Consider the following 27,774-nt stretch of genomic DNA (forward strand, 5'->3'; position numbering starts at 1 on the left):
CAAGATTTTCTAATTGATCTAATTGATTTACATTTACTGCAACTTTTTACTCACTTTGTGTCATTATACATTAGCTATGTACTCCCATATTTATCCGCAAGATTACCCTGGGCAATGTTTTGAATAATGAGTCATATTTTGGGAGACATTAAATTTCACAGCATTATTGTTTGCGGTGTCTGATGTTTCAGATAAATACAGAAGTATCGTCCGACATTTATAACTTGTGGTCTCCAAATTATCAACAATAAAACTGCTGTTAAAATTACCCCCCCCCCAAAAAAACAAAACAAAACAAAACAAACAAACACACAAACAAAAACAAAACAAACAAACAAACAAACAACAACAACAAACTCTAGACAAATGAATTATTCATGCCATGTGTTTCAACAGTTTGAAATAGTTTCTTCTGAATTAAGAGTATAGACAAATATATTGATACCCATGTACAATGCATTTTTTTCCCTGAATGAAATACATCATACACCCACATCGTTATGCAGGCAATTATGGAAATTCTTGGATCAGACCGGCGTAACAGAGTGCTGGCTGGACTTTACATGGGTAGATCAGATACAGCCTTATTGGTAAGACAAGCAGCCTTGCATGTATGGAAAGTGGTTGTCGTGAATACTCCGAAAACACTTCGTTCTATTCTCCCTACGCTGTTCAATCTACTCCTGGGTTGTCTTGCTAGTACTAGCTACGACAAAAGACAGGTATGACTTCAACTTTTATGTATTATGTAAACCAGTTTATTTTTGGAATTCTTTATTTGTTCTTTTAGTAGCGCATACACTTATGTAATTACAGAGGTGTTTCTATGGTTAAAATATTTAATATTTTAATGTTATTATACAATAAATGTGGTAGATGGTTTATATGTGCTTTTATTAGAAATGCACTTCTAATAGAGCAAATACAGTATGTATATTTTCAGGAGCACAGAGGGGGATCTCAACATTTTATAGTAGTGATAGGCTCACTGCTGTTCTAGCATTAAATAAATCATTTTTTGTCATCCTAAAATTTTCCTCAGAAATTCTGTCTCATATATTATTCAAACTTGGCATGCTGATGATAAAATAATGACATTTGGCACAGCTCATTTGTGTTTTTTGAGTGGGTTTTTTCCACAACCTCTGCACAACTCATGTACTATTCTCAATACTACCTGAAGCAATCAACTGCACAGAATCAGGTGATTTTGTATATCAATATTGAAGAATAAAAAATTAATACTCCACCATATGGCCGGCTATAAGCCCAAATCCACAGTCTACTTTTTGGTCACCCCCCCCCCCCCCTCCAACCACCAACACCAGTTTTGCTGCAGCGCTTCGCACTGTCTGTTGGATCTGTTGTTACAGGATGATGGCCTGCTATTAAATGAATTTGTGATACCCCTGAATACTTTACTGAATTATGTCAAATATAGACACTTTACAACTATATGTCTGTATTGTCACACGTTATTTGTCAACAGTTCATGCTATTAACTCATTCACTATATCTGGTGTCTCTGTATTGTCGCATGTTATTAGTCCCCGTTCGGACGGGGACTTATAATTCGGTCTCCGTGCGTCTGTGCGTCCGTGCGTCCGTCCGTCCGTCCGTCCGGAGTCATATCTCAGAATCCCTTGGACCGATTCCGTTCATTCTTTGCATGTGCCTAGTACTTTATGTGGGACATATGCACATGCAGTGGTTAAGCGATTCGATTTAAAATGGCCGACTGGCAGCCATCTTGTTTTTTGAAAATGTTGTATTTTGGACATGCTTTGCCAGTTTTCATTCAAACTTGGTACATAGATTATACATGTTAGGATACATGTCCATGATGATTTATTTCACAATTGGATCAAAGATGGTCGACTGGCAGCCATCTTGTTTTTTGAAAATGTCGTATTTTGGACATGCTTTGTCAGTTTTCATTCAAATTTAGTACATAGATCATACATGTTAGGATACATGTCCCCGATCGTCTGTGAGTTCCTGAGTCTGTCCGTCCGACCGTCCGTGTGTGCGTCTGTCTGTGCGTCAGTCTATCCAACGTCATATTTCAGAATCCTGTGGACCGATTCCGTTCATTCTTTGCATGTGCCTAGTACCTTATGTGGGACATATGCACATGCAGTGGTTTAGCGATTCCATTCAAAATGGCCGACTGGCAGCCATCTTGTTTTTTGAAAATGTTGTATTTTGGACATGCTTTGTCAGTTGTCATTCAAACTTGGTACATAGATTATACATGTTAGGATACATGTCCATGACGATTTATTTCGCAATTGGATCAAAGATGGTCGACTGGCAGGCATCTTGTTTTTGTTTTTTTATGCGGTATCTTGGACGTGCTCTGTCAGTTTTCATTCAAATTTGGCACATACATGTACTTTATACATGTTAGGATGCATGTCCATGACAATTTGTTTCAAAATCTGGTCAAGGATGGCCGATTGACAGCCACCTGACTTTTTGGCCTTACTACTATATTTCCACAATTTATGTACCATTTTCATTCGTATTTGGCACATACATCATACATATCAGTGTGTTTCATAATCAGATCAAAGATGGCTGAATAACGGCTGTTTTTATTTTGGCTATATTACTATGACACGAAACAAGTGTTTTGATGTAAATAAACAATCTGTTGTATACGCCACTTGGAACTCAAGTTTCAAGGACACGCTCGCGACAACCCCTCCGCTTTAATATGACGAGCACAAAGAGAACTTAACGGGGACTGTGTCATTTTCAATGACTTGTTTGTCAACAGTTCATTCTATTAACTCATTCATAACTATATCTGGTGTATCTGTATTGTCACATGTTATTTGTCAACAGTTCATGCTATTAACTCATTCACTATATCTGGTGTTATTTCAGGTTGCTGCACGGACACTTGGAGATTTGGTACGAAAACTTGGAGATCGCGTTTTACCAGACCTCATTCCTATACTGGAGAAGGGTTTAGACTCTCCCCAGCCAGATCAAAGACAAGGTGTGTGCGTAGGACTCAGTGAAATTATGAGTTCTACCAGTAAAGAACAGGTGGTGCTTTATGTGGACAGTTTAGTACCCACAGTTAGAAAGGCATTGATTGACCCGCTTCCTGACGTCAGGCAAGCTGCTGCCAAAACATTTGATAATCTGCACAACACAATAGGTGAGTCTATTGTTTGGATTATATTAATTTATTGGTTTACTGACTATAGAACAGCTTAAAAATGTGCTATTTATCAAATTTGAAAATTCTACATAGACAAGAATGATGTTTTGAAAAGTGTTATTGTGGCTTTGATGCATATTTTTTCATAATGAAAAGAAGATTTAAAAATGTACAATGGTGGCCCCTTGTGCTAATATATTGGTTATTAGGTCACTATGGCTAATGGTAACTATACTTTCCAATTTTGTATATTTAGCATATTGTTATGGTTACATGCATAGCATGTTTTTGTTAATTTTTGGTTAAAATAACTTTTTTTCAAACCTATTCATGCAATGTTGATGTGCTAGTATAGAATCGAACAGTCATGTGTAATTTGTTGTACACCTTGTTTTGCAGGATACCAAGCATTAGACGATATCCTTCCACCATTGTTAGACAGTCTTGATGATCCAACAGTTGGACCCTATGCACTTGATGGTTTACGTGAAGTCATGGCTGTCAAAAGTATAGTTGTATTACCATATCTTGTACCAAAGGTAGGCTGTGGTTTGGATAATTTTCTGTAAACATTGTTGTGTTACCGTATTTATCCGGGTATAAGCCCAGGGTCTTGAACATGGAAAATTGCCAAAAAGAAGGAGTGGGCGTTTGCCAGGAGATCCCCGGCAAAAAAACCCGAAAATTCGCGAAAATCGGCAACACGCAGGGAACTGCGGCAGGGAATAGAACGGCAAATGAAAACATGCAACGGAAATAAATGAACAATATGCAACACTAGAAGTAGAACAAAAATAATGTATTGCTTATAATGTGACAAAAAACCAGAAATAATAAAAATCGACAGTGAGGAATCATTTGAATTAGGATTTTCCCGCCGACAAACACACCCAATACGCGTGAACTCAAAATGAATTAAAATGTCAGGGGTTAAACTGCGTAAAATGATTTCCGGTCTCGACAAATTACGCATCAACCGTCATACAAGATCGATAATAATTTACAAATTTACACAGTAAAAATTATAAAAATTCATAGATGTTTGAAAAAAACTTCTCAGATCTTTATTTGTACGTTCATTGTCATCTTCGTCAAACTTAAAACCCTCAAATGTCCAAGTCGGTGTCACTAGCCATCGAACAAAATCCCTACAACTTATTCCTGAAGTTCGTCGATATCGTCCCACACAATTTGGACTTAGCACTTTTAATCCACGGATTTCGCAGTCTGTCAGCTTGGCACTTTTCATTCATATCAAATCATAATAAAGAGACAAGAAAAATGGGGTCGCTCTGCTGCGATGGCACACGATGCTTTTGTTTACAGTCTAGCAATCTGCTTTACTGATTGGCTAATAATGACATCACTACTAGTATTTCATCATAAAGGTCAAATCGTGACATTGCTTTTTTTATCAGACTCAACGCTTATTAATCACGGTGAAAGTTATCATTCAGCAAGTTCCGGCGGTTAGAATGTCTCACTATATGGATATCGCGGTGGACTTGAAATAGGAAGTTTTTTTTTATCCAACGACAGAAGAATGTTTTCATGACGGTGATGAAAGATGGTAAAAAAGTTGGCAGTCTTCGGCGTGACATTTCAAAATTGCTGACCCCAGTTATGGATTCGCAAGCTGCTACAAAATATTTTATAAAGCCAAAATAACGTGATTTCAACCACTCTCCAGGTACGGGTTGCTACAATATTGCAACATTGGTTTCATTGTCGACAGCGCTAAAGCCGATCAAGTGCGACACTTGCGGCTCTCCTTTTACGATTTGCCTGAATCGTTTCTAAGTTACTAAGGAAGCACAAACCATTTTTAGGGCCACGACATATTTTAAAAAGAGAACTACCGTTTCTGCTTTAATGTATATTTTTATAGACTTGCTGACTGTTATGATTCAGAACGTGCTGCCCTGAAGGCAGAAAGCTGTCACAGCAATTTTGCGTTCACCCCTTGTTTTACGCAATTAACATTTTTTATAAGTATCACGACAGTCTTCAAGAAAGTCAACTGTTAATACAACCACAGTCAACGAATAGAAAATAGTTTTTTTTTTGTGTAGAAAAAGACCCCCTGGGCGTGTGTTCGGATATGACCTCAACTCCTTTATTGTGTCAAAAGTAGGGGGTGGGCGTTTGCCCAGGCATGGGCTCTTACCCGAATAAGTACGGTTTATCACTACAGTATACAAAAATGTATCATCACTAAGTCTTGAACATGCCCGAGTTCATTTTATTAAAACTTGGTTATGAACTTTACCTATTTTTCAAATACAGCTCTTATGATGGGTTACTGATCAATGTCAATATTCAAGATTTGATATAAAATTGACCTGCCATTTATTGTACTGATACACTTACACTGATTTTGTTTAGTACAAAGGCAAAACATAATGTTGTAATTATTGTCTGTTTCATTCACTCCTCAAATATTTTAATGTACTTTATTTGCAACTAGTCCTGCATGTGAACTGGGCAAGTTTTATATGAATAAAACTTGTTTTTCCAATGATAAAATACAATAAAACATATCCACTTTTATTTATTATTGATGATATCTAAAGTCATCTATATCTTGTTCTTACAATTCTTTACTTCTGCACATCCTCCCGTCAGATTTAGTCTTGTGTTCCTCATAATACCTTTGGCAGGTCTGATACTCAATATTATTGCATCAACTATAATGTGAGCTTGGCAACGGTTCAATATAATGTTATTGATTTGTTTAATTCCCGATATTTCAGCTGACAGCTTCTCCAGTGAATATACGAGCACTTGCTGTGTTATCTGAAGTTGCTGGAGCGGCGTTAACCAAACATCTATCTAGAATCTTGCCTGCATTACTTGGTGCTCTTAATGAAAGTGCTGGTTCAGATAAAGAAAGTGAGGTAAGACACTGGAGGATAAATGAGACCTATTGCAACTCTGACCAGTCGCCATCTGAAGATCAAATGGGATGCTGGAATAAGAAAAAAATTATTTCATTTGTGTCAGGAAAATTACACTATGATTGAGAGATGCTAAAGTGATCATAAATAATAAATGTATTTCCTAAACTATATATTTCATCATGGCTTTCTGACTTCAGTTTAGTTCAGTGATGGATATTTTACTGTGAAAATCTATGTTCGTGAGAATTGTGTAATAACTGATTCACTCGTTTGCTTTTTGTCTAAAATTAAATTGTCGTCAGCCATTCAGGCAGGCAGTAAATTCTTATTCAGAGGCTGAAATTTTCAGTTGTGTAGGTTAATTTTAACTTAGTTGTTTCCTAGCGCTGTTCAGTAATGTAGCTATTTTTGTTTTATTTCCAGAATCTTATTCACTGCCAGACTTTAGTTCTTTCTGTAACGGATGAACTAGGTGTACGGACTATTGTGGATGAATTGTTGGTTGCTACCAAGCATGATTCAGTGGGCACCAGGAAAGCTGCAGTCACCATACTCAATGCTTACTGTACTCAAAGCAAAGCTGATCTTACCTTGTTTGTACCATCTCTTTTCACTGGTCTTATTCGACTCTTTAATGATGAGGATCAACAGGTTTTAGAATTCAGCTGGAGTGCCCTCAATGCTGTTGTCAAGGTGATGTATATTTCACTTCCCAGCATATATACCACAGAATTCTTCCTAAACAGAGCCCTCAATTGAATTTGGACAGACTATTCATTAAGTATTACACTACTCAAAGTTGATTTTTATTAAAGCAGTGCATGTACAAATCAATCAAACACCGCATTACTGACTACTATAGTGGCAATAGTAATATTCAACTTGTAGATATCCTTGGGAGCGAACAGCCAAACATTTTCACCATCTGGCAACCACAATCATTGAAAACAACAGCCAAAAATTGTCAACAAACTGTACATTGATTGTGATGTGTTGATTCAGAATCACACGAAACATCTAAGAAACGTTTCACTTCTTTTGTTCCGCCATTTTCATTTACATCAACAGCACTACTTTTTTACATATCAATACACCTGGGTGGTCAGATGACATATAACACCATTGCAAATGTATGTTTTCTGATGCATGCAATAAAGTAGTACCCAAAATGTCACATTGAGAGTCTCCTGTACAGTGTAACAAGATAACACCAACACATGCAACATATATCAATTTGGTTGTTCACGATCGTCTCATCTCATAGTTGAGTTTGTGCTATTTTCTTGAATTTTTTCACTGACTCTTGACTGGCATTCCACACCAATTCATTTAGAGCCCATAGAAATGCATGGTACTGTGATATACGTCATATAGCAACATAGAACATTCTGTGACGTAGCTCTTCATCAGAATAATGACAGATATTGTTTTCTCCAACAGAGACTAAATGCTGCAGAACAACTGCAGCACATTTCCTCAGTACGCCAAGCAGTCAAGTTTGCAGCGGATGATGTCAAGGAGGATACATTACCCGGATTTTGTCTTCCTAAAAAAGTATGTTGAACACATTGTGTTTGTAGATAATGTGACCATATATATATGATGTCTGTCTGACATAATGATTTGAAGTATCCATAGACAGAGCTGGAACTTTAGAGTTGAGAGACACTCGTTTCAAAAAAAAATTGGATGAAATTGCTAACCTGTATGTGAATGTCTGAAAACAAACTCATTGATGAACACTAACTCATAATCTGTGGTATCAACATTACCCATAAATTGGTTATTAACAGGAGCACGTACATGAATATTCAGTAACAGAAGCAGTGAACAGTGCCTTTATTTTAGCTTCAGAGTGAATGACTGGTTTTTGCCAATCATTCACTGCACACTCCCAAAACAATAAACTAGTCTGATGGCCTATAGGAATAGTGTATGGAAAATTTATTTTTCTCTAAGGATACCAAGGCAAACTTCATAGGAATCAAGATATTTGACTATCCTACAACTTGCTCTAACCTGGTTCTAATAAATGGCCTTTATATATATTTTTACATGAACTAACACTTGACTTGATATTAGACAACTTAGATGTTGATACAAGGGTATGGTTCAGTGTCAGCCTTGTATCAGTAAGGTTGTTGGTTTGATAGATAGTCAACTACTCACTTTAAAGCACAAAATTGCATAACTAAGTGCTACATGCATTCTGTGGTGGACTTGATTGATGTCTAAGTCTTTAATGTATATCACTGTACATAGATATCTAAGTCTTCAATGTATATCACCAAACATAGATATCTAAGTCTTCAATGTATATCACTGTACATAGATATCTAAGTCTTTAATGTATATCACTGTACATAGATATCTATGTCTTTAATGTATATCACTGTACATAGATATCTAAGTCTTTAATGTATATCACCAAATATAGATATCTAAGTCTTCAATGTATATCACTAAACATAGATATCTAAGTCTTTAATGTATATCACTGTACATAGATATCTAAGTCTTTAATGTATATCACTGTACATAGATATCTAAGTCTTCAATGTATATCACTAAACATAGATATCTAAGTCTTTAATGTATATCACTAAACATAGGTATCTAAGTCTTTAATGTATATCACTGTACATAGATATCTAAGTCTTTAATGTATATCACTAAACATAGGTATCTAAGTCTTTAATGTATATCACTGTACATAGATATCTAAGTCTTCAATGTATATCACTGTACATAGATATCTAAGTCTTTAATGTATATCACTGTACATAGATATCTAAGTCTTTAATGTATATCACCAAACATAGATATCTAAGTCTTTAATGTATATCACCAAACATAGATATCTAAGTCTTTAATGTATATCACTGTACATAGATATCTAAGTCTTTAATGTATATCACCAAATATAGATATCTAAGTCTTTAATGTATATCACCAAACATAGATATCTAAGTCTTTAATGTATATCACTGTACATAGATATCTAAGTCTTCAATGTATATCACAAAATATAGATATCTAAGTCTTCAATGTATATCACCATAGATATCTAAGTCTTCAATGTATATCACCAAATATAGATATCTAAGTCTTCAATGTATATCACCAAATATAGATATCTAAGTCTTCAATGTATATCACCAAATATAGATATCTAAGTCTTCAATGTATATCACCAAATATAGATATCTAAGTCTTTAATGTATATCACCAAATATAGATATCTAAGTCTTTAATGTATATCACTGTACATAGATATCTAAGTCTTCAATGTATATCACTGTACATAGATATCTAAGTCTTTAATGTATATCACTAAACATAGATATCTAAGTCTTCAATGTATATCACCAAATATAGATATCTAAGTCTTCAATGTATATCACCAAACATAGATATCTAAGTCTTCAATGTATATCACAGTACATAGATATCTAAGTCTTCAATGTATACCACTGTACATAGATATCTAAGTCTTCAATGTATATCACCAAATATAGATATCTAAGTCTTTAATGTTATATCACCTAACATAGATATCTAAGTCTTCAATGTATATCACCTAACATAGATATCTAAGTCTTCAATGTATATCACCAAACATAGATATCTAAGTCGAATAACCTTATCTTATAATTCCTTTTTATCCGATGAAATAATAATTAAATGGATAGATATTCACTGGCACATGGTTGTAATCTAACAAGTTTGATTTGTATCTTCTTTCTCAGGGTATCACACCAGTGCTGCCACTATTCAGAGAAGGTATTTTAAATGGATCTCCTGAACTACGAGAACAAGCTGCGATTGGTTTAGGAGAAGTCATCAAGCTGACCAGTGCAGAAGCATTGAAACCTTCAGTTGTGCATATTACAGGACCCTTAATTCGTATTCTTGGTGATCGATTCAGTTGGAATGTTAAAGTTGCTGTCTTGGACACATTAGGCTTGCTACTTGCAAAGGTCTGTATTTGCATATTAAGTTTCTACCTAGAAATATTTTGAAAAAAATCAAAGGTTTCTCATTTTATGGAGCATATAGAGGATAAGAATTAAAAATAAAAAAATAATGAATGAAAGTCTCAGACGCAACACACACAAAGGGAAAAATACTCACCCAGGGCTCCTGGAGGATATACAAAGATGTCTCAAATATGCATTGCATTTGTGGTTTTAAGGTCTTGAAATCGTCTTAGTTTTTTAAAGGTTTTCATTTTGCTTCTAAATGGTACATAAGTGACTAAATTAAATGATATCTACTATGACTTCTTTCAAGAATAGTTCACTGTCTGACTTTTGCAGCGGAGAATTTTACTAAGGAGTGACATATTACATGTTCTGTGATGAATTTTCTGATTATTAAACTATGATAAAAAAAAGTTCATTCTACAAAATACTCTTTTTTTTGGTGGCTAAGTTTTCTTGTGCTATGGGCTTTTTAGGTTTAAAATTGTTTTCCCTTTGATCTTAAAATAGTATCAAAAGTTTTACCCAGAATCCTTCACTCAGTGCTTCAGAAAGCCTGACATTATATATCAACATTTATACATTGTAAGTGTAGATATTAACGAGTTAAGAAAATAATATAGACTAAATGTTCTAAAACACGAGATGTGCTACAAGACATGGACCTTTAAAGAGTACGTTTTTCTCAATTTACAGGTAGGAGTGATGTTAAAACCATTTTTACCTCAACTCCAAACTACATTCTTGAAAGCTTTGAATGATCCAAACAGGGCTGTTCGTCTGAAATCCGCTGCAGCATTAGAGAAACTTATAGTTATTCATACAAGAGTCGATCCATTATTTACAGAGCTACATTCGGGAGTTAAAAACGCCGATGACAGCAGTGTCAGGTAAAGCTTATCACCATTATCTCATAGTTAGTTAGATGAAACTCATCACTGTGACCCCATAGTAGAGTTAGGTGAAACCCATCACTGTAACCCCATAGTAGAGTTAGGTGAAACCCATCACTGTAACCCCATAGTAGAGTTAGATGAAACTCATCACTGTGACCCCATAGTAGAGTTAGGTGAAACTCATCACTGTGACCCCATAGTAGAGTTAGGTGAAACCCATCACTGTGACCCCATAGTAGAGTTAGGTGAAACCCATCACTGTGACCCCATAGTAGAGTTAGATGAAACTCATCACTGTGACCCCATAGTAGAGTTAGGTGAAACTCATCACTGTGACCCCATAGTAGAGTTAGGTGAAACCCATCACTGTGACCCCATAGTAGAGTTAGGTGAAACCCATCACTGTGACCCCATAGTAGAGTTAGGTGAAACTCATCACTGTAACCCCATAGTAGAGTTAGATGAAACTCATCACTGTGACCCCATAGTAGAGTTAGGTGAAACTCATCACTGTGACCCCATAGTAGAGTTAGGTGAAACCCATCACTGTAACCCCATAGTAGAGTTAGGTGAAACTCATCACTGTAACCCCATAGTAGAGTTAGGTGAAACTCATCACTGTAACCCCATAGTAGAGTTAGATGAAACTCATCACTGTGACCCCATAGTAGAGTTAGGTGAAACTCATCACTGTAACCCCATAGTAGAGTTAGGTGAAACTCATCACTGTAACCCCATAGTAGAGTTAGATGAAACTCATCACTGTGACCCCATAGTAGAGTTAGGTGAAACTCATCACTGTAACCCCATAGTAGAGTTAGGTGAAACTCATCACTGTAACCCCATAGTAGAGTTAGATGAAACTCATCACTGTGACCCCATAGTAGAGTTAGGTGAAACCCATCACTGTAACCCCATAGTAGAGTTAGGTGAAACTCATCACTGTAACCCCATAGTAGAGTTAGATGAAACTCATCACTGTGACCCCATAGTAGAGTTAGGTGAAACTCATCACTGTGACCCCATAGTAGAGTTAGGTGAAACCCATCACTGTGACCCCATAGTAGAGTTAGGTGAAACCCATCACTGTGACCCCATAGTAGAGTTAGGTGAAACCCATCACTGTAACCCCATAGTAGAGTTAGGTAAAACCCATCACTGTAACCCCATAGTAGAGTTAGGTGAAACCCATCACTGTAACCCCATAGTAGAGTTAGGTGAAACTCATCACTGTGACCCCATAGTAGAGTTAGGTGAAACTCATCACTGTGACCCCATAGTAGAGTTAGGTGAAACCCATCACTGTAACCCCATAGTAGAGTTAGGTGAAACCCATCACTGTAACCCCATAGTAGAGTTAGGTGAAACCCATCACTGTAACCCCATAGTAGAGTTAGGTGAAACCCATCACTGTGACCCCATAGTAGAGTTAGGTGAAACTCATCACTGTGACCCCATAGTAGAGTTGGGTGAAACCCATCACTGTGACCCCATAGTAGAGTTAGGTGAAACCCATCACTGTGACCCCATAGTAGAGTTAGGTGAAACCCATCACTGTGACCCCATAGTAGAGTTGGGTGAAACCCATCACTGTGACCCCATAGTAGAGTTAGGTGAAACCCATCACTGTAACCCCATAGTAGAGTTAGGTGAAACCCATCACTGTGACCCCATAGTAGAGTTGGGTGAAACCCATCACTGTGACCCCATAGTAGAGTTAGGTGAAACCCATCACTGTAACCCCATAGTAGAGTTAGGTGAAACCCATCACTGTGACCCCATAGTAGAGTTAGGTGAAACCCATCACTGTAACCCCATAGTAGAGTTAGATGAAACTCATCACTGTGACCCCATAGTAGAGTTAGGTGAAACTCATCACTGTGACCCCATAGTAGAGTTAGGTGAAACTCATCACTGTGACCCCATAGTAGAGTTGGGTGAAACCCATCACTGTGACCCCATAGTAGAGTTAGGTGAAACCCATCACTGTAACCCCATAGTAGAGTTTGGTGAAACCCATCACTGTGACCCCATAGTAGAGTTGGGTGAAACCCATCACTGTGACCCCATAGTAGAGTTAGGTGAAACCCATCACTGTAACCCCATAGTAGAGTTAGGTGAAACCCATCACTGTGACCCCATAGTAGAGTTGGGTGAAACCCATCACTGTGACCCCATAGTAGAGTTAGGTGAAACTCATCACTGTGACCCCATAGTAGAGTTAGGTGAAACCCATCACTGTAACCCCATAGTAGAGTTAGGTGAAACCCATCACTGTAACCCCATAGTAGAGTTAGGTGAAACCCATCACTGTAACCCCATAGTAGAGTTAGGTGAAACCCATCACTGTGACCCCATAGTAGAGTTAGGTGAAACTCATCACTGTGACCCCATAGTAGAGTTGGGTGAAACCCATCACTGTGACCCCATAGTAGAGTTAGGTGAAACCCATCACTGTGACCCCATAGTAGAGTTAGGTGAAACCCATCACTGTGACCCCATAGTAGAGTTGGGTGAAACCCATCACTGTGACCCCATAGTAGAGTTAGGTGAAACCCATCACTGTAACCCCATAGTAGAGTTAGGTGAAACCCATCACTGTGACCCCATAGTAGAGTTGGGTGAAACCCATCACTGTGACCCCATAGTAGAGTTAGGTGAAACCCATCACTGTAACCCCATAGTAGAGTTAGGTGAAACCCATCACTGTGACCCCATAGTAGAGTTAGGTGAAACCCATCACTGTAACCCCATAGTAGAGTTAGATGAAACTCATCACTGTGACCCCATAGTAGAGTTAGGTGAAACTCATCACTGTGACCCCATAGTAGAGTTAGGTGAAACCCATCACTGTGACCCCATAGTAGAGTTAGGTGAAACCCATCACTGTGACCCCATAGTAGAGTTGGGTGAAACCCATCACTGTGACCCCATAGTAGAGTTAGGTGAAACCCATCACTGTAACCCCATAGTAGAGTTAGGTGAAACCCATCACTGTGACCCCATAGTAGAGTTGGGTGAAACCCATCACTGTGACCCCATAGTAGAGTTAGGTGAAACCCATCACTGTAACCCCATAGTAGAGTTAGGTGAAACCCATCACTGTGACCCCATAGTAGAGTTAGGTGAAACCCATCACTGTAACCCCATAGTAGAGTTAGATGAAACTCATCACTGTGACCCCATAGTAGAGTTAGGTGAAACTCATCACTGTGACCCCATAGTAGAGTTAGGTGAAACTCATCACTGTGACCCCATAGTAGAGTTGGGTGAAACCCATCACTGTGACCCCATAGTAGAGTTTGGTGAAACCCATCACTGTGACCCCATAGTAGAGTTGGGTGAAACCCATCACTGTGACCCCATAGTAGAGTTAGGTGAAACCCATCACTGTAACCCCATAGTAGAGTTAGGTGAAACCCATCACTGTGACCCCATAGTAGAGTTGGGTGAAACCCATCACTGTGACCCCATAGTAGAGTTAGGTGAAACCCATCACTGTAACCCCATAGTAGAGTTAGGTGAAACCCATCACTGTGACCCCATAGTAGAGTTAGGTGAAACCCATCACTGTAACCCCATAGTAGAGTTAGGTGAAACCCATCACTGTGACCCCATAGTAGAGTTAGGTGAAACCCATCACTGTGACTCCATAGTAGAGTTAGGTGAAACCCATCACTGTAACCCCATAGTAGAGTTGGGTGAAACCCATCACTGTGACCCCATAGTAGAGTTAGGTGAAACCCATCACTGTAACCCCATAGTAGAGTTAGGTGAAACCCATCACTGTGACCCCATAGTAGAGTTGGGTGAAACCCATCACTGTGACCCCATAGTAGAGTTAGGTGAAACCCATCACTGTGACCCCATAGTAGAGTTGGGTGAAACCCATCACTGTGACCCCATAGTAGAGTTAGGTGAAACCCATCACTGTAACCCCATAGTAGAGTTAGGTGAAACCCATCACTGTGACCCCATAGTAGAGTTAGGTGAAACCCATCACTGTAACCCCATAGTAAGAGTTAGATGAAACTCATCACTGTGACCCCATAGTAGAGTTAGGTGAAACTCATCACTGTGACCCCATAGTAGAGTTAGGTGAAACCCATCACTGTAACCCCATAGTAAGAGTTAGATGAAACTCATCACTGTGACCCCATAGTAGAGTTAGGTGAAACTCATCACTGTGACCCCATAGTAGAGTTAGGTGAAACCCATCACTGTAACCCCATAGTAAGAGTTAGATGAAACTCATCACTGTGACCCCATAGTAGAGTTAGGTGAAACTCATCACTGTGACCCCATAGTAGAGTTAGGTGAAACCCATCACTGTAACCCCATAGTAGAGTTAGGTGAAACCCATCACTGTGACCCCATAGTAGAGTTAGGTGAAACCCATCACTGTAACCCCATAGTAGAGTTAGGTGAAACCCATCACTGTAACCCCATAGTAAGAGTTAGATGAAACTCATCACTGTGACCCCATAGTAGAGTTAGGTGAAACTCATCACTGTGACCCCATAGTAGAGTTAGGTGAAACCCATCACTGTAACCCCATAGTAGAGTTAGGTGAAACCCATCACTGTAACCCCATAGTAGAGTTGGGTGAAACCCATCACTGTGACCCCATAGTAGAGTTAGGTAAAACTCATCACTGTGACCCCATAGTAGAGTTAGGTGAAACCCATCACTGTGACCCCATAGTAGAGTTAGGTGAAACTCATCACTGTGACCCCATAGTAGAGTTAGGTGAAACCCATCACTGTAACCCCATAGTAAGAGTTAGATGAAACTCATCACTGTGACCCCATAGTAGAGTTAGGTGAAACTCATCACTGTGACCCCATAGTAGAGTTAGGTGAAACCCATCACTGTGACCCCATAGTAGAGTTAGGTGAAACTCATCACTGTGACCCCATAGTAGAGTTAGGTGAAACCCATCACTGTAACCCCATAGTAAGAGTTAGATGAAACTCATCACTGTGACCCCATAGTAGAGTTAGGTGAAACTCATCACTGTGACCCCATAGTAGAGTTAGGTGAAACCCATCACTGTAACCCCATAGTAAGAGTTAGGTGAAACCCATCACTGTAACCCCATAGTAGAGTTAGGTGAAACCCATCACTGTGACCCCATAGTAGAGTTAGGTGAAACCCATCACTGTAACCCCATAGTAAGAGTTAGATGAAACTCATCACTGTGACCCCATAGTAGAGTTAGGTGAAACCCATCACTGTGACCCCATGGTAGAGTTAGGTGAAACCCATCACTGTGACCCCATAGTAGAGTTGGGTGAAACCCATCACTGTGACCCCATAGTAGAGTTAGGTGAAACCCATCACTGTAACCCCATAGTAGAGTTAGGTGAAACCCATCACTGTGACCCCATATTAGAGTTAGGTGAAACCCATCACTGTAACCCCATAGTAAGAGTTAGATGAAACTCATCACTGTGACCCCATAGTAGAGTTGGGTGAAACCCATCACTGTGATCCCATAGTAGAGTTAGGTGAAACCCATCACTGTAACCCCATAGTAGAGTTTGGTGAAACCCATCACTGTGACCCCATAGTAGAGTTGGGTGAAACCCATCACTGTGACCCCATAGTAGAGTTAGGTGAAACCCATCACTGTAACCCCATAGTAGAGTTAGGTGAAACCCATCACTGTGACCCCATAGTAGAGTTGGGTGAAACCCATCACTGTGACCCCATAGTAGAGTTAGGTGAAACCCATCACTGTAACCCCATAGTAGAGTTAGGTGAAACCCATCACTGTGACCCCATAGTAGAGTTGGGTGAAACCCATCACTGTGACCCCATAGTAGAGTTAGGTGAAACCCATCACTGTGACCCCATAGTAGAGTTGGGTGAAACTCATCACTGTAACCCCATAGTAGAGTTAGGTGAAACCCATCACTGTAACCCCATAGTAGAGTTAGGTGAAACCCATCACTGTGACCCCATAGTAGAGTTAGGTGAAACCCATCACTGTGACTCCATAGTAGAGTTAGGTGAAACCCATCACTGTAACCCCATAGTAGAGTTGGGTGAAACCCATCACTGTGACCCCATAGTAGAGTTAGGTGAAACCCATCACTGTGACTCCATAGTAGAGTTAGGTGAAACCCATCACTGTGACTCCATAGTAGAGTTAGGTGAAACCCATCACTGTGACCCCATAGTAGAGTTAGGTGAAACCCATCACTGTGACCCCATAGTAGAGTTGGGTGAAACTCATCACTGTGACCCCATAGTAGAGTTAGGTGAAACCCATCACTGTAACCCCATAGTAGAGTTAGGTGAAACCCATCACTGTGACCCCATTGTAGAGTTAGGTGAAACCCATCACTGTGACCCCATAGTAGAGTTAGGTGAAACCCATCACTGTGACCCCATAGTAGAGTTGGGTGAAACCCATCACTGTGACCCCATAGTAGAGTTAGGTGAAACCCATCACTGTGACCCCATAGTAGAGTTGGGTGAAACTCATCACTGTAACCCCATAGTAGAGTTGGGTGAAACCCATCACTGTAACCCCATAGTAGAGTTGGGTGAAACCCATCACTGTGACCCCATAGTAGAGTTAGGTGAAACCCATCACTGTAACCCCATAGTAGAGTTAGGTGAAACCCATCACTGTGACCCCATAGTAGAGTTAGGTGAAACCCATCACTGTGACCCCATAGTAGAGTTAGGTGAAACCCATCACTGTGACCCCATAGTAGAGTTAGATGAAACCCATCACTGTAACCCCATAGTAGAGTTGGGTGAAACCCATCACTGTGACCCCATAGTAGAGTTAGGTAAAACTCATCACTGTGACCCCATAGTAGAGTTAGGTAAAACCCATCACTGTAACCCCATAGTAGAGTTAGGTGAAACCCATCACTGTGACCCCATAGTAGAGTTAGGTGAAACCCATCACTGTGACCCCATAGTAGAGTTAGGTGAAACCCATCACTGTGACCCCATAGTAGAGTTAGATGAAACCCATCACTGTGACCCCATAGTAGAGTTGGGTGAAACCCATCACTGTGACCCCATAGTAGAGTTAGGTAAAACTCATCACTGTGACCCCATAGTAGAGTTAGGTGAAACTCATCACTGTGACCCCATAGTAGAGTTAGGTGAAACCCATCACTGTGACCCCATAGTGACCCCATAGTAGAGTTTGGTAATACTCATGACCATGATCTCAAAGTTGAGTCTGGTATTTTGCTTATACAGGCATGTTTAATTTATTTTTATTTCATGTTGTCTTTTTAAGAATAACAAAACTTTTTCTTTCTTAACCAGAGAGACTACATTACATGCATTGAGAGGAGTGATTCGTGGAGCTGGTCACAAAATGGGAGATGCTATTAGGAAGACAGTCACCACAACTCTTATAGGAATGCTGGGACAAAATGAGGTAAGCATGTCTAAAAAGTCTTTATAGTCGTGCTCAAAATAAAATCTGTATTAGAAACTATGGCTCCTATTAATATGCTACAGTGCAACAGTGAGGCTGCTATTAGAGCAATCTATACATATGAGAAATGGTTAATTTTTGATTCTCAATTGTAAAAAAAAATGGGGTCAGGCCTCTATTAGTGATACAGCTTATAATACAGATTTATATGTGTGTATGCATTTATATTAACAACATTTGATTAGGAATGTTTTAGTTAAAGTGACACAGTGTACTAATAATATTTGTACATGCGGTTATGTTTAAACTTGGATTGCGACAGCTAATAAAGTCAATTTGTTGAAATGAAACAGTTGCTCCAAATACATCAAGAACCTCAGCACTCATCAATTGTTCAACGCAGACGTTTCCCTGTACAATAATTTTTTCTGTCAAATTATTTATTATGATAATCTTTTGTTTTTTGTAGGACGTCAGTCGTATGTGTGCAGCAGGATGTGTTGGATCGTTGTGTGCATGTTTACCTGAAGCTGAATTGCTATCATTACTTGACGATCATTTACTAAGTAAATAAACATGTTTTTATTTGTGTGTACTTTGATTTAACATTGTTGTGCATTAGGTGTTTTTTACTTGCTTTTACTTCTATGCTAGCTACAACAAGTTTACAGCTATCTGCATCGTTGTATTGTATTGGTTATTAGGAATCTTTTTGGTGGACCTCCTGTGATGTGTCTTTTAGCAAGGCAATTTAGTTCTGTGCACAAGCAGCATTCCTCGTAATCGTTGCAGTACAAGTGTACTTCCATTTATCATAATATTTAACTTGCTGTATATTCAAAGATATTTACTTACTTTATTTTCAGTAATAACAGAATTGAGCTCCCGCAGATTTGTTCTATTTGTGACAATACATGTACTTTGTGTTAATAGTGTGTGCGTATTGAAAACCTAATTAGCATACTAATTTCCATTTTTCGCTTGTTTATGATTTTCTGAATTTTTTGGTTTTTAGCCCATGTCGGCTCTGTATTAATTTGGGTCGTGTCTGTGCATCCGTGTGTGCACATTTTCATGTTACCAGCTTTTTCTCACACATGTGTGATCCAATTCAGTTCAGAGTTGGTTCAGATTTTTAACATTTTTCCTTCAAAACTGCTGGAAAATCCGACTTTTCCCGAAATTACCCGAGTTTAATCTGAGTTTTGATGACGCATACGCAGTTCTCGTCTCGGTGGAAATCACAGTCATTTTTGTGTGAGGATATTGTATGCCGGAATTGTATCTTTATTTGCGCAACGCTTATATGGACAAAATTGTGTCTCGTCAATTTCAAAGGTAAGAAACTGTGCTTGTTATGTTATTTATACACTTTGAATTATCGTTTGTGTCTCGGGTTTAGTGATCGTGAGAAACTATCGCTAACCTGGCGAGAGTTTCGTCAGAAAAACTTCCTTTTTGACTCCTGTGTGCGAAGCACAAAAAGGGAGTCTTTGCAGTTAGTGTGTCTGTATGTGTGTATGTGTGTCCGTCTGTTCCACTGATATCTCAAGAACCATACATCAGTTTTTGATGAAACTTGGTGCATAGATGCTCTGGGCCAATGCGCAGATTTGATTAGGTTTTGGTAAAAATCCATGCATATTAATTACCTAATTTGCATGATAATTAGCTGATTTTTGGCTGTTTCATGACTGTTCCACTGATATCTAAAGAACCACTCATTGGATTTTGATGAAACTTGGCACACAGATGCTCCAAACTAATGCGCAGATTTGATTAGTTTTGGGTAAAAATCTGTGCAATATTAATTACCTAATTTGCATAATGATTAATCAATTTTCGACTTTTCCACTGATATCTCAAGTGCTAATCATCACATTTCAATAAAACTTGGTACATAGATGTCATAGGACACTGCACAGACCTGATAGTTTTTAGGGTAATATGAGTACATATTAATTACCTAATTTGCATAATTAATTAATTTTCAGCTTTTGATATTTCAAGTACTAATCATCACATTTCAATGACACTTGGTACATAGATGTCATAGGACACTGCACAGACCTGATAGTTTTTAGGGTAATAAGAGTACATATTAATTACCTAATTAGCATAATTAATTATATTTCAGCTTTTGATATTTCAAGTAGTAATCATCACATTTCAATGAAATTTGGTACATAGATGTCATAGGACACTGCACAGACCTGATAGTTTTTTGGGTAATATCAGTAGATATTAATTACCTAATTAGCATAATTAATTAATTTTCAGCTTTTGATATTTTAAGTAGTAATCATCACATTTCAATGAAACTTGGTACATAGATGTCATAGGACACTGCACAGACCTGATAGTTTTTAAGGTAATATGAGTACATATTAATTACCTAATTTGCATAATTAATTAATTTTCAGCTTTTGATATTTCAAGTAGTAATCATCACATTTCAATGACACTTGGTACATAGATGTCATAGGACACTGCACAGACCTGATAGTTTTTAAGGTAATACGAGTACATATTAATTACCTAATTTGCATAATTAATTAATTTTCAGCTTCTGATATTTCAAGTAGTAATCATCACATTTCAATGAAATTTGGTACATAGACATCATAGGACACTGCACAGACCTGATAGTTTTAGGCTAATATCAGTATATATTAATTAGCTAATTTGCATAATTAATTAATTTTCAGCTTTTGATATTTCAAGTAGTAATCATCACATTTCAATGACACTTGGTACATAGATGTCATAGGACACTGCACAAACCTGATAGTTTTTAGGGTAATATGAGTACATATTAATTATCTAATTTGCATAATTAATTAATTTTCAGCTTTTGATATATCAAGTAGTAATCATCATATTTCAATGAGACTTGCTACATAGATCTTCTAGGATTATGCAGAGACCTAATTAGTTTTAATTGGATATTAATTACCTAATTTGCATAATGTTCCACTGATATATAAAGAACCACAAATTGGATTTTAATGAAACTTTTAAAGAGAACTATGCAGAAACCCAATTAGTTTTTGGTAAATATTTATGCTTATTAATCTCCTAATTAACATAATTAATTAACACTGATATCTCAATTACTGATCATCACATTTGAATAAAATTTGGTACATAAATGCTCTAGGACAATAGACAGGCCTGATTAATTTTGGGTTAAAATTTGTTCATATTAATTCTCTAATTAGCATAATAATTCATAATTTTTTTGTTCTGTTCTGTTCATATTAGTTACCTGATGTACATAATTAGTTTTCAGCTTTTCTATCAATATCTCATGTACAAGTAATTTTGAATTAATTTTTAATGTGTCTTCAATACTCTCAGCACACGGGAGTTCTTTCTAAGCTTTCTTTGATTATTATTGTTGTAGGAACTGATTATGTATTGTGTAAATTGAAAGTTTACCTCGTGATTTAAGAGGTTTGCAGTGACTGATTTCAATAATAATAATAATATTATAATATTTATTCAACATTAAAACAAACTACAGTGAGTTGTTCTATGGTCGTATAAAAATAAAATAAACTACATTAAGATGCAGTAAAGTTAACCAACTAAACAGAATGCTAAATAAAGCTAAATAATATTACAAACACATTTAGAATCACAATAAACTTGTATGATACAGTACAGTACAATACAATACAATACACAAACTAGTATTGCTAAGGAGTGGAAAATCACACTCACATTAGAGTCATAACTATGGAAAGAATATTTTTAAATTTGGTGGAGCTGCTCATATATCATTTGCATACATTTTTGTATGTATTGTGCAGTTTTCCAGCCAGTCCGACTCGAGTAGTGATTAGTTTGCTATTTCATTACATCTTGCAGCCTTTCAAACAGTATATTGCTAGACATGCATCAATTGTTGTCCATGTTTATTCCTAATGCAATTTCTTTCTGGCTGGTATAAATATATTAAGTAATATGTTTTCGTACTGAAAAGACAGTACACAAATATCTTTTTTAATTAAATTTAACAGCTAATGGGAGCACATATGCTACAACCTTTGCTTACTTTTGACTAAATGTTTTTTTGTTTTTTTCAGGTGCAGAGCCAGAATTTTTTTCTCAGAAAGTAAAGCCACTGGAACTGCATATACAATGTATTACAAAAGCATACTATTCGCTGCATGTCTGACAACTGTATAAAGTTTTGCTGTCAACCAAAGCATAAATATGTGTTTCTCTGTACATAAAAGTTCAATTTAACACGATTTGTTAATATTAATGTATGATAATAAAAACTTGATAATATTTTTCTGGATTCTTGCACTTTATTTGTATTATTGTCATATGAGAAGTACTCTTGTCCTTATTTAGGGCCACAAACTACATGTAGATCTGTACATGAAGTACATGGGAAGTAAAGTTGTTGACACAGGTAATGTACACCAAGGATCATTGCAGTTTCTCAGTTCCTCATCTGGTGCTAGTACTTGTATGACAAACAGTATCATTGCCCTGTTACTGTCTAAAATATCAGAAGTTTTTCGCTGGAACAGTTCTGTGATTGACAGTGTTCTTGTATTAGGAATACAGTTGTACAAGGAAGTTTATTCGAACAGACACAACACTGACTCTTCAACATATTTGCAGATGTGATTTGCATACTTACATGTCATTTTACCTGTTGTACTTGTTTGTTGCTCTCTGGTGTTCTTCCTGAGACCAGCATGGAGAGTGCTACAAACTTGAAAATGCCATAGAAATCATGTTTGCCAATTTATGTCCATGCCAAAAACTGGACAAATTATATGTTGCAACTTTCAAATAACAACAAGTGAAGGCAGTGTCATTTATGACCTGTTTGATTGAATAAATTTTTACGGCTTGGAGGCCATTTTTTTCCTTAAAAATCTAAAAAAAACAAGCTTTTTCTCAGATATGGTCATCTAGTTTTGTTCAAAGTTGGTACAGGGACAGGTAATTGTTTACAAGTGCACATCACATTATATGTTTAACAAGTTATAAATTGTCTCAGAAAAGCCAAATGAATAAATTTGTACCCCACCCCCTAAAATTGTAACACATCAATTCTGAACAATTAATAACAGAATTTTAATACAGCTCACAATGAATTAATTCACTCTGACACAAACCCAGTTCAATATAAATTTTTTCTCAGCGGGGGCTATGACATGACATGTCATGTCTTGTTTTATTTAAAATGGTACATAATAATGACTTAATTTGCATACTAATTAACCCTTTTAGCTTGGTTTTTGGTTACTCATGCATTACAGAGGAAGTACAGCTTTTAATCCTTATCTGGTTAAGACAATGTAAAGTGCATTGGGCTGGCACGATGAGGATTCAACACAAATGTTAACGTATATTGATGCGCTTTTTGGATGTTCTTTCATTTGTTTGGTGTGACCTCTATTTCTTGTAGTTTCTGATCCCAGCGCTGATTGGACAGTGAAACATGGTACTAGTGTAGCCATAGGTGTTGCTTTGAAGGAAGCACCAGAACAAGTCTTGGCTAAGAGAGAAGAAAAACTATTGGATATAGCCATGGCTAATGCCACCACAGACAGGGTAAGTAGTTCTGCTTCATGCATGTAAGCGATTATAATTTATTTGAAATTCTTCTCAAATCTTAACTTGGAAAACTTATTAGAGACCTTTACTTTTCTGGATTAGGAGCAATAGATCTTGCAATCATCTACATTGCTGTGCATTGTATGGTGACCATATTGAACATGTATGCTTGAGATGACCACCACACTTTTTAAGCTGTATTCCCACTTTATATCTGTGACTGACCCTTGACCCCTGGCCCATCTATGTAAATACTATCAAATATTGAGATTATTGATGAGTAAGGAGAATTTAATCGGTGCTCTTAAATTCAGACTCACTGAGGCCAAGATATTTACTTTTTTTTTATATCTTTTAGATAAAATTTCAACACCTTTATGTTTTTAGCTTTCTCAGGGAGCGATGTTTCACATATTTGTTCTGCCGAGATAAGTCTAATTTTCCTCATTGATGAAAACCTTTACTTTCATTTTAGATACCGATCTGTGTCAGTGGTATTCGATGTATCGGTTTTCTTGCACGTCATTACTTAAATTGTGATAGTCTTGTACCACAAAATATCATATCAACACTTGTCAAGGTATGTTTAAACTTGTTTAATGTTGCTGTTATTTTATCATCTTTGTTTTATAATGTCATTTCAATAATTAACTGTTCTATGTTTAGATAATTTGAAGATTTTATTTTCCGGGGATGGACTAATGAAATAGCATTTCAACAACAACATTTTAAAATTTGTTGTGTAAATTTCTGTGCTAATTTTGAGTAATATACCATTGCTTGTTAGGCTTGCTAAAAAAAATGGAAGTGAATTTTGTATCAATCCGAGCTGCAGGTGGTAATTGTGAGAGAATATATCGTGGGATTATTTTATATTCTCGTGGCAGAAAATATCATGGTATCTTAAAAGTGGGCGTGGTAATTTGTGTAGCTTGATGTTTTCGTAACAGGATGTCTGTAACTCAAACAATTCCGCATCTCTGTGATTTAGAGAGTTTATTTCAAAAGGAAGTATTCATGTTTGATGTGATGTCTGTATTACACTTCTTTCATTTAGAGTTTGAACAGCGCATCCAATGATCTGAAGATTACGACGGCACAAATGATCTACTACATCTCAAATCAGAATAAACAACCACTAAATATAGCAATAATTAAACCACTTGTTACTGTGCTGGTCAGTAATACCAAAGAACGGAATACCATGGTACAAGCTACGAGTGAACAAGCTATAGTCAGTCTATTACAGTTGAGGAGGAATGATGATTTACTACAGGTAAGATGTTTCCCAGGCTGCTTTGTGCTTGGGTGATTCCATTGTGGGACTGTGGGGTGGGTAATTTGAATATAGTTGAGATATGATAAATCTGTAATACATGTAAGCACTTTAGGGTTTCAAGGGTGATTTGAGATAAAAGTAATTAGATCTGCATAAACAAACACAATTTTTGCTAATTTTAGTTTTTTTAAACCAATCTCTTGCAACTGTTTTTTCCTACAGGAAGTCATGAAAGCCCTGGATTCAGTGCCTGCAGATAACTTACAAGACTGCATGAAGAAATTACGCAAAGTTGCAAACCAACCACACCTATCTGATGAGGAGATAGACGATACATTGTTGCATTGAGTTTTGTTTTATCCTGTTCCGAGGAATAATTGGTTGAAAAACCAACACTTTTTTAATCACTATTTATTTTTCTTGCTCAGATTCTTCAAAAAAATTGCTGTAACTAGGAACCTTGTGTGCCAGTATTTGCAGTTGAAATTGACAATCATGACATCATGATTTGCTGATGGTTGCCCCATCCATTGCCATGACCAGTTTTTGTCCTGGTTATGTACAAAATTAATCAAGGATTGAAATATGATCTTTGTATAAATGTTTAAAGCATATTATATTGAGATGTTGTTTAAACATGACGGTGTAATGCGAAAGGCGATTTACCGTGTGATATTCATTGATATTCACATCATATATTCAACTTAACCAGTGCTCATCCTGCCTATCAGAAATGAATTACAGTTTGCACAATACAATCAGGGACTCAACACAACATGTCGGTGAATGCACTCAGACATTAGATTTGAAAAAACAAACAAGTTTCAAACTCAAACAATGATTACCTAAGTTTTTAGCTATTGTTTCTTTGTTTATTTTTCCAGTATTTGATATACAATTGTGAAAGAATTTCTGACTGGATCCCATTGACATATACCCTAACATAAATACGACTAACTAATAATTTACAGGAACCAATGAAAAGATTAATTTTGTGACTTTTCACCCAAATTCATTTTTAATTCTAATGACTATTAATGAATATTTAACAACTTGAAAGTAGGGCCAGTTAGACCTATGCTACAGAAGATACTTGTGTTAAAGCAAACTGTGTAAAAGATGCCAGAAGAAAAATAATTTAATTTGATTTTAAAACTCCACTGAATCTCAAATACTGATTATAATTGTATCGCCCGATATTATCAATGACTTACAGTAGCACCATGATAATCATTGCTTCTATACTGTCCAGTCTAGAATCATTTACAATAAGCCAGGTTTTCATCCAAAAGCTGATATGGTATCTGACAATTGAGTTTCATATTGAGTGACATGTTTTTGAGAAGTGCCATGAAACAAAATTGGTGCCAGGCACAACATACCGAATATATTACCTGTTATACATTTTATAATAAGAAACATTTCTTTTAAACTGTGTGCATGGCATATCCCACCACTCTCACACTTTCATTCTTGAAATAAATGGAAAATGTCTGAATAAACATACTTTTTAGTTGTTTTGTCTTTTATGACATATTTTACCCTGAAAAAGTTTTTAAGTAGTATATTTAAAATACCATATATACAATTGTCACCAAAAGGCAGATGCTGTGAGTAATCTATTGAATGAAGTATGGTCACTGCAGTGGATTGGAAGTTCAAAACAGTGGTTGTATTCATTAAAGTTGGCTGGAAAGAGTGCGAACAATTATTTGGGAAACACTTATGTTGGTTGACTAAGGGTAAAATTTTGGTAAGAGTAGGCAAAGTTGGTTGAAATGGTTGAAGACAACAATTTTATAGGAAGTGTGAACAAGTTGGTTAAAGCGACATAACCTTTGTTCAAATATAACCACATCGAGATGACCAAATCTTACCAAAATATTATTTTAGACACAATTACATTGGTAAAAAATAAAATCTAATAAACTGTAATGTTAAAACTAAGAATTGAGTATTGGCCATTTTATTGAACATGGTGTGGACTGTAGAAAATTATGACTCCCCATCATGGGAAATAACGCAAAGTCATCAGGGAGGTTAAACTTCCAACATGGCAATGTGTTTGATATTTTGCTCAGTATACCTGCTAAGTTGTCATCTTGCTCTGTAATTCTCAAGGTTAACTTGACCAAGTTAGATTTCAATAGATGGTGGCATTTTGAGACCTGGATGCAAGTAAAAAAAATGTTGGTGTAGAGCGTATATGCTATGCTTTCAGTATACACATTTCAGCAATGGCTGTTACAAATGGACACTGATGAAATAGGAGATAAAAGATAAAAGACTTAGGTTGGAATTGTGTAAGTTGTCTTGAATTGTCATGTTGGTGAACTAGACAGGAAACTTGAAGTCTGCTGGGGAGACATGAAAGTTTGAAGGGAAGTGTAAAAAAGTTGGCTGGAAGGTTGCTAAAGTTGTCGAAGAGAATGTAAAAAAGTGGGAAGTTGGTTGAAATTGCTTTGAGCGACACATAAATAGTATGTAGAAACAATGGTTTCAAAGTTGTTTTAGTTGATAGAAATGTGTAAGTTGGATGTA

General features: G+C 37.0%; 1 protein-coding gene across 1 annotated transcript in view; it reads left to right on the top strand.

The window, feature by feature from the left end:
* The window catches only part of LOC100372674 (stalled ribosome sensor GCN1-like), a 75,422-nt gene extending 48,239 nt beyond the window's left edge, over window positions 1-27,183 (top strand). Inside the window, exons 37-50 of the mRNA XM_006818077.3 lie at window positions 507-722; window positions 2,893-3,172; window positions 3,575-3,714; window positions 5,929-6,072; window positions 6,499-6,768; window positions 7,516-7,629; window positions 9,825-10,055; window positions 10,755-10,948; window positions 18,254-18,368; window positions 18,838-18,934; window positions 23,806-23,951; window positions 24,430-24,534; window positions 25,012-25,230; window positions 25,456-27,183. Coding sequence (XP_006818140.2) covers window positions 507-722; window positions 2,893-3,172; window positions 3,575-3,714; window positions 5,929-6,072; window positions 6,499-6,768; window positions 7,516-7,629; window positions 9,825-10,055; window positions 10,755-10,948; window positions 18,254-18,368; window positions 18,838-18,934; window positions 23,806-23,951; window positions 24,430-24,534; window positions 25,012-25,230; window positions 25,456-25,581 — 2,397 coding nt within the window. The 3' untranslated portion in view covers window positions 25,582-27,183. The remainder of the gene's footprint in view (window positions 1-506; window positions 723-2,892; window positions 3,173-3,574; window positions 3,715-5,928; window positions 6,073-6,498; window positions 6,769-7,515; window positions 7,630-9,824; window positions 10,056-10,754; window positions 10,949-18,253; window positions 18,369-18,837; window positions 18,935-23,805; window positions 23,952-24,429; window positions 24,535-25,011; window positions 25,231-25,455) is intronic.
* Window positions 27,184-27,774: the final 591 nt, after the last annotated feature.

Source organism: Saccoglossus kowalevskii, chromosome 16 (genome assembly GCF_978046115.1).
Source record: "Saccoglossus kowalevskii chromosome 16, keSacKowa6.1, whole genome shotgun sequence".
NCBI classification, from domain to species: Eukaryota; Metazoa; Hemichordata; class Enteropneusta; family Harrimaniidae; genus Saccoglossus; species Saccoglossus kowalevskii.